Genomic DNA, 9,245 nt, shown 5'->3' with positions numbered 1-9,245 from the left:
GCCCAATGTACGAAGGTCTTGCCTCACCACCTCAGCCCAGGTCTTCCTGGCCCTACCTCTTCCACGGGTTCCCTCAACTGTTAGGGTGTGGCACTTTTTCACGCAGCTATCCTCATCCATTCTCACCACATGTCCATACCAGCGCAATCGTCTCTCTTGCACACCACAACTGATGCTTCTAATGTTCAGCTTTTCTCTCAAGATACTTACACTGACGGGTATTCACATTGACATTACACATCCAACGGAGCATACTGGCTTCATTCCTTGCGAGCTTACGTATGTCCTCAGCAGTTACAGCCCATGTTTCACTGTCATGTAGCATGGCTGTTCGTACGCATGCGTCATACAATTCATATATACAAACATAGGATGCCCATCCACTTTTGAGACATATGTGTGTATAGAATATTATACATTACAAAGATGAATTTAGATTTTTAAAAAAATAAATAAATAAAATCTTTTTCACTTAATGCATAGAAGTGCTAAATATATATCACAAATCACTGAAATAGTTCTACAAGTGGACTACAATAATATCATACAAAAAGAAGAAGCTCACTGCGTGACCAACAGGTTAACACAATAATATCTATAGTCACTAGAAAAGACTTATGTTGATGCAGAGGTGATATGTCTAGAAATTTGCCAGAAACATTTCCTCACCTTTGTTGAGATGAATTTTGTTTAAGATGTTGTGAGTTGTTGTTAGGAGCCACATAAGAAATTCAGCTGCATCTTGTTGCGTATGTTCATTCAGTAAACTACACTTCATCATTTGAGAGGCTAATTTTAAAGGCTCTGTGTCCAATACAGACATTCTTGTCTGTGATTCAGCAGAGCATTTATTTAATATTTTGATAAATTCAGAAAGAAACTGCTTTTCTTCCTTATTTACATTTGGAATAGTCTCTATGTTAACCATCAACAGTTGACTAACCAAGTGCGGGCTTCTGGCTAAGCATTGCAAAATACAATTCATAAAACACAAATTCTGGCCATCATTTTCCAGACCAGGTGGACTTTTTGGTGTAAAACCAAAGGAAGAGAGCAGCTTGTCTTTAAATGAAATTTCCCTTACAGTTTTGGTGTCATGCTGAGAAGTGGAAACAAGAGGAAATGGAGACGCACTTCTTAAGACACTGGGCCGTAGAGGTCGCCGTCTCATATTGTGAGGCCAGAGTGTCCCTACAGTATTTTGAGTAATGGTGTTGGAACATACAGTTATATTTTCAGGAAAATATACTGAAGGACTGCCACAGGACTGATTAGAATGAAGGAACAAATGTTTTTGTTGAGGGAGAAAGTGGTTATCAGAATAGTGAGGTCCTAAATAGGCAGCTTGCTGACTACTAAGGTTCATTGATTTATGTCCATATTGTGAAATGACTGCAGAAGTGTTTGGGAGCAGATGATCATAGTTGCTTACTGAAGGTTGTTGTGGTACCATTTGATGACCAGAATAAGGTTGGCTAATCCCAGAAACTCCACGATTGGTAACAGCTGGTGAAGGTGATGCTGGCATTGAAGGAACAGAAATGGTAGAATTATTTTGCAGTCTCTGTAAACTTTCCTGATGTTGCAAGTGTTCATCCCATCTTGTTTTAAGAAGATTCCACCAGTAAAGTAAATGAAGTTGTCCAATCAACTGGGTGAAAAGGAAGGTGCAAACAGTGAGAAGCCACAGCAAGTAAGGAGTATGATCCAACAAGTAGATTGGGAACGACACAGCAGCGAGAAAGCCAGATTCATAGAACCAAATTCTTCTCTTCTCACTATCATTCCTGAAAAGAAATAAACAAAACGAGAAGAAAAGAAAAACAATTGAAGATGGACACAAGTTTCAGAGAGTCATCACAATAAATTACATTTTTATTATCATTGAGGACAAGTTATATTTGATAAATATTGTTTATAAAGGGCAATGACCTACAAGGAAGATAGAAAGTATAGGCCCATCTTAAAAAAAAAACAAAAAAAAAACTCCTGCACACATTATTTATAATGATGTGAGAAGAATTATCAATATTCAATGATCCATGAAGATAACTCTGAAACACGATTTTTGTCTTTGGGTAGCAACTGTTATTTCCTATTTGCTTACTCTTAGAAAGTATGAAAAATGGCTAATATTTCCTTCAAACTTTGCTTATGTTACATTTATTCAATCCCCAAAGAATCCCTCTTAACACATGGTTATAATGCTCTCCACTATTTCTGCTCATCATCAGAGATGCACATATTATCAGCCACCAACTAAGGAATATGCCCAAGTGGTTAGGATCAAGCAACTGACGAGGAAATCTGTGGGATTGAGCAGAATATTTGCTGTAACTATATTTCTGCTCCAGCAACTAAACAATGAATCTGTCTGAAATGTAATGGAAAATATGTCTCAGTTTCAAAACATTGGTGTTCAGGTCACAAAAGCAAAGTTCGAAAGGAATAGTAATTTTCTTTGATTTCTACAGGGCAGCAAATAGGAAATAACACTTACTCTACCAAAGACAAAAAAAAAAATTTTAATTAAAATTCTGTTACACAGTGTAAGAGAGAATAAGTGTGTGAAAATATGATTATGGATTTTAATTAACTCAGTGAAACCAAAAAATTCCATAGGAACAACACAGAAATACTCTATGTTTACAAGAGAAAGGAAATTCTAATCAACAAAAAAAACTTAACCAAATCTATATGCAGACTAAGTAGTTCAGTTTCTTGAAAGGACACACATTTGTGGATTTTAGGGTTTCAGGAAAAAGATATTTTAGAGAAAATCTAAGTAACAAACAAGTGATAATTTCTTATCACTTAATCCTTTTGATATCATCCTACTTGAAACTGCCCCTGGGTCTATGAAACTAATTTCCTTTTTTTCAAGTGATTTAAATTAATATCTTCCATCAAAATTACATGTTCATTTTTATTCAAAATAGTAATAATAATGATAAAGATATTTTACAAAATTCTTCATTATTTTCAAATTTAACTGAAACAAAAGCAGTGGATTTTCAGCAGAAATACGAGAACTAAAGGGTTAAAATTGTTTGATGGTGATACAGGGAGTAATCCTTTCAACTGGTTACTTGCCGAGTAGAAAATGAGTTCGAGGAATATAATTACGCTAGTTCTCAAGTTCAGGAATGTTAAACTCGTTTGGCTTCATAGACCAGATTGAAGCATAAATTAGGTCTCACGGCGGTGGAGAAGGTCACTTCCATATCAATAAAAGCGAAATTCTGTCTGTTTGGGACCCCTGTATCTCTGTCTACATTTACTCTACATAGACATATACCTTTTTGGAATCAGGATGATCCCAGGATTGGGATCTGATTTAAAAGCATTTGGGTTACTATTTCTTATAAGTAAAACGACCGAGAGATGTACAAGAGTTACCTCCCTTAGCTTTAAGGTTTACTAAGAAATTTAGTGGTCTTTAATCATTTTCAGTCACATGCACCGCCTTGATGGATTTCAATTGAACAAATCGACACCAGTTCTTTCTTTTTTATGCCTGGTACTTTTCTGTTGGCTTCTTTTACCGAACCGCTAAGTTACGTGAACGTAAACACAGCAACGCCAATTATCAAGCGGTGGTGGGGGGACAAACACATATATACACACACACACACATATCTTCTTTTCAAATTTTGAAAGAACTCCAAAAATTTGTGAAGTTGCAAGTTTTACATTTAAACTAAATTTAAAGCACTATCGTATCGGTAGGATACTAATAAATACTTTATTATCACTATCTTTGGTTTAGGGCCGCAGGAGCTAGTTTAAAAGTCCACACGGAGTGCGCTTTTTAAGTTAGTATGGGATAAACTTTAATCATAATATAGGCTGAAGTTAATAGATAAAGAAGTCATTATACATTATAACAACCAAGAACAAATGCTAGTAATATATATAACAGAATACCTTTAACCAAAAATAAACATTACTATGAGTATCCCTGGTCTAATGAATGAAAGGTGAAAGAAATCGTCAGCCAACAGCAGCAGATATTAACTCTTTTGATACCAAATCTGCCTGAAATTGAGTGATCTAAATTAAAACTTACCATCAAAATTTGTTAGTTTAATTTCTTGTTGATGTGGGAGTGGGGAGAAGTGTGGTCTAATTAATAGATATGAGTATTTGGTAACATAAATGAAGAACTGGTCAAAGCAAGGGTTATAGTGGTGTAGGTCAGTGCCAGCACAAGAACACTCATATTACTAAATATTATGAGGATGAACTTAAGTTATTTTATTAAATTCATTATTTTCAAAAGTAACTGAAACAATTGTAGTATTTCAACAGAAATATGGTAACAAAAGGGTTAATTTTACAGTATGTTAAACAGAAATGATCAACAGCAAGATGGATTGAAATGATTAGTTTCATTTCACTAAGTTCTGAATTTAAGTTTGGCAAGGGTAAACTGTGTCTTTTGACCTTCTAGCATAAAACTAATAACAGCAATATACTATGGTTGATTCAAGAGACTTTCCTATAAAAATTTGACCATGTTTCCTGTTGAAAGAAATCATTACTTACATTAAAATCTTGATTCAGAAAAGATGTATAAAAACATCTTTATATGAAGATGCTATGGTGTTGATAAGGAGAAGGAAGAAGAGAAAAGATAATGGATTTATACATCCTAGACTGCTGAGGGAAAAAAATATCAATTTTACAGATTTGTTAATTTAAGTTTGGATTAGGTGGAGCACAAGGATATATGTGGATGGAAAGGGTCACTGAAGAGATCACAAATATGTGATGAAAGATTTCCAGACAATGGACATAAGATAAAATAGGAACAATAACAAGCGAGTGAAGAACGAATATATAGAGCTTGTGTTTATTTGGCATAAAAAAAAAAAATTTACCATCCTGAAATATAAAAATATTTTATCTTTTTTTGTTATAATTTTCCATTACTGCTAAAATTTAAATTTTAATAAATATATGAGTGAAATAAATAAACTCAAATTTGGAAATAACTATTTACTTCAGACAACTGATATTAAAAACTAAGTGGCTGTGTGGTAAATAGCTTGCTTACCAACCACATGGTTCCGGGTTCTGTCCCACTGCGTGGCACCTTGGGCAAGTGTGTACTACTATAGCCTCGAGCCGACCAAAGCCTTGTGAGTGGATTTGGTAGACGGAAACTGAAAGAAGCCTGTCGTATATATGTATGTGTGTGTGTGTGTTTGTCCCCCCACCAACGCTTGACAACCGATGGTGGTGTGTTTACGTCCCTGTAACTTAGCGGTTCGGCAAAAGAGACCGATAGAATAAGTACTAGGCTTCAAAAGAATAAGTCCTGGGGGTTGATTTGCTCGACTAAAGGCAGTGCTCCAGCATGGCCAGTCAAATGACTGAAACAAGTAAAAGAGTAAAGAGTATTTCAGAAAGTACAAGGGATAATTTGAACTGACTGGATCTAAGAATGCTTTGGCCACAGCTCTCCTCATCCTCAACAATATTTAGTTGCATGAGTGTTCTTGTGCTGGCACAGACCTACACTATTATAACCCTTGCTTTAACCAGTTCTTCATTTATGTTACCTTAATAATTTGACCACTCCTCCCCACCTCCACATCAAGCTTGCCTTATCCTCAAAGCAACCTTATTCCTTGCTTTCTTCTCAGCATGTATATATACACTTGTTCTGTACTTCATAATGGCACAATTCACCTAGCAGTTTCATATGTAAAATAACATCTGTTCTACTGAAGCAAGCTTTGAACTACTAAATATTATAAGCTGTGTAAACAGAGCTCATCTGTTTATGGCAAACATTGTGCATCAAAGGAATTATACTGAATATCACTAAGCAGGACTATGTAATCCATGTTCATATGAGATAAATAGACCTAAATATAAAAGCAAATATATTGATATCTGATACTAAAACAAACACGTAAAAGTATTATTGCTGTATAAATGCTAATCATTTTACATTTTAACATAAGAAATATGAGGCAAATAGAATTTCAAATCTAATAGGAAGGATTTGAAAGATAGCTAGGATTAAAATATAAACCAGAAAAGTTGTTTAGCCCTTGAACAAATTTGACTGAACAGACCTATGATGAAGAGCATTCCTGCAGTGACCATCAGTCTTTTATCCAGATGTAGTTTATCAAGGGCTACATCGTCCTGTGTTATTCATTTTTTGAAGATGGTATAGTGATTTAAGGGAAATTTGGTTACTATTTCTAACAGGTTGAGAATCCCATGGCAATTCCTTTGTAGGCTTGCATCAGAAATGGTCAAGAGTACAAGCACTATGCAGGAATGGTTACATTCAGAACACTCATGGAATAGATATCAAGAATGAAAATCGGTGACAAAGGAAGTGGGTAACCAATTCAGATCATGAACTCTAATCATGATTTGATTAATCCAATTTTATACCAACCCACCCACCTACACTCACCCTTAGTTTTATGATACAAACTTTCAGCTTTAAAGTGATCTAAATTAAAACTTTCTATCAAAATTTCTTGTTAACCCTTCTGATACCAACCCATCTGAAACTGCCTCAGGTTCTATGACATAAACTTACTGTTTTAAAGTGGTCTAAATTATAATATTCTATCAAAATTGTATGTTAATTTGTTCCAGACATCAAATTAATAATGAGTAAGTTATTTTACTAAATACTTCATTATTTTTAAAATTAATTGAAACAAAGGCAGCATATGTTGACAGAAATGTGGTAACAAAAGGGTTAATTTATGTTCTAAATGCCAGATTAATAATGACAAAGCTATTTTATTAAATTCTTTATAATTTTCAAAAATTAACTGAAGCAAAAGCTGTATAATTCAACAGAAATATGGTAATGAGAGTTGGGCCTATAACAGTATAATCAAATTTCTACATGTATTGATAACAAAGAGATTCTGTTGTAGTTTAATGATCAATGTTTTAATAGAATTGTAAGCAAAGAACTTTGTAGGTTACAGATGTAAGGTAAGTCACTTTCCAATTGATTGAATGCAAAACCAGAAAGGAAATAGACATTTAAAACAGGAAAATTTGCTTAAGTCATGCCAAGCAGGTAAACGTTCCCAAGACATAATGGTTGTAGTTTCTAATTCAATTAGGAAAAATTTTAGTTCTCAATCCAGTAGATGGATGACAAAATAGACTTGTGGTATTTAGTTATGTCCCTTTATGGTCTGAGTTCAAATCTTGCTCAGGTTTCTTTTACCTTCAATTAAGAATGCATACTGCAGTTCATGTAATCAGCGAGATCACTGAATGCAGTGTTCCAGTATGACCACAATTCAATGACTGGAACGAGTAAAAGAATAACTGAACAAATTCTTAGCATTTCAAAATGTGCCAATTGCAGGAAACATATTCTTGGCCAAAGCATATTACCAGCCTGAAAAAAGGATACCATTTTTATATCACAAAAGCATTTAGCTGTGATTATTTTAAGGAATTTGTGCAAAAAAAAGCCCTACAATTTTTACAACCAACCTTTTTTTTTTTTTCATAGGCATAAAACAAAAAAAATCCTAGTAACATCCCTAGTTAATCATTTTAACATATGTGTTAATATATATATAACATTATTTTAATGCCCACTTTTCCATGCATGGATTGGACAGAATTTGTTTTAGCAGATTCTCATGCCTGGATGCACTTCCTGTCACCAACTCCGACCTGTTTCCAAGTAAGGTAATATTCCCCATGACCAGCAGTCTTCACAGGTACTCACACACACACATGTCAACAGAGATTTTATAAAGTTGTGAGCCACTAAAAAGATTTGCAGAAGAGGATTTAGATGCAAAGTACACTGAGTGTGACAAGAGGATGAGAAGTATGAGAAACTAACGGATTACAATGTATCAATATGAATTGTGAAGTTGTTGTGGGGGGGGGGGTATGGAATGATAGCAGAGTACTTGCACTCATTGATGGCCAACAAGAAAGAGGCTTCAAAATGCTATAATGAGGGATTGTTGAATGAGAAAAATGTGTAAGGGAGGGATTACCACAAGTTGGTTGACCATACAATTGAAAGGGCAATTAAGGATATGAAGGCAAGGTAAGCATCAAGGATAGATGCAAAGATACTGCGCAGTGGCCATACTCACTATGCAGAAAAGGAAAATGTAGAAATTCTATAGTGTACCCAACGTAAACAATAGGTGCACAAGGGATGTAGTGGGATCATAGATAGGCTGATAGAGAAGCAGCAGATACTCAGGAGTGATTAGTAATAACAGCAGCAATGAAATAAATTTTTTCCAAACTCTGTAAAGCTTCCTCATATTTAACATTTTCTGTTACCTAGGTGACCAAACTAGCTGTGGAAGTAAGAGTTCTGAAAGCATAGTAACCAAAATAATAACAGCGTGTTCAGAGAGTAATAATTTCTGTTGACAACAAAGAGATTATTTCCCCCCGGGTGAAGGGTGGACATTAAATGCATAGGGTGTGCAAGAACTGGGGAAAAATGAATTAAGCATGCTCCACTGAATGTGTATTGTTAGTGTGAATGAATGACAGCACAAATGAGCTGAGACAAGGTCACAGGCATGTGATGTGAATGGAGGCTGATAGTTAGGTAAAGCAGTGTCAAACAGTTCATGTGGAAGGAATATGTGGGTGAAGAGGCAGTTGAAGGCTTATCCCAAGATGCTACAGCTAATGAATGAGATGATAGTGGACTGCAACAAGTGATGAGATGCTGCACTACAGAAGATCCACCCATCCCAAGCAAGCATGGAAATACAGAAGTAAAATACAAAAATACGTAAACAGTTTAAAAACAAAATAGCTATATTATACTCGTGCTTCTTAAATTTTTAGGTGTAAACCATGGATATTGCTTTTTCCACAATTACAAACAAAAAAAATATAAAACTATGCAGCAGCTGTTTAGCAGTGGCTCCCACCGACCCCATGCTAATGAAAAAAAAAAAATAGAAAAGGAAAAAAAGGCTTATGCTTATGCATGTGGATATTCTTACTACTTCCAATTATTCAACTACAATGTTGAAGTGGATTCTGCAGTCAGTTGGGCAAAATTTTAATTTCACTACTGTCATGCATTCTCATTTGATATAAGAATATTAATTTTTAAAATATAGCAAGAGCTGAACACTTGAATATTTAGCTTAACTGTTGACAGCTCCATCTTTTACATTACAAAAATACATTTATTATATCTATCCATCCATCTAGCTAGCTAACTATACACACACACAGATGGATAC

At 34.8% G+C, this 9,245-nt stretch overlaps 1 protein-coding gene across 1 annotated transcript in view; it reads right to left on the bottom strand.

Annotated features, from left to right (window-relative positions):
• LOC106868192 (uncharacterized) overlaps positions 1 to 9,245 on the bottom strand; it is a 35,456-nt gene that overhangs the window by 19,552 nt on the left and 6,659 nt on the right. Inside the window, exon 2 of the mRNA XM_052967332.1 lies at positions 670 to 1,787. Coding sequence (XP_052823292.1) covers positions 670 to 1,787 — 1,118 coding nt within the window. The remainder of the gene's footprint in view (positions 1 to 669; positions 1,788 to 9,245) is intronic.

The sequence above is a fragment of the Octopus bimaculoides genome, chromosome 4 (assembly GCF_001194135.2).
Source record: "Octopus bimaculoides isolate UCB-OBI-ISO-001 chromosome 4, ASM119413v2, whole genome shotgun sequence".
Classification (NCBI taxonomy): Eukaryota; Metazoa; Mollusca; class Cephalopoda; order Octopoda; family Octopodidae; genus Octopus; species Octopus bimaculoides.
Note: the sequence above shows the minus strand (reverse complement) of the source record. Positions and strands in the feature narration are given on the sequence as shown.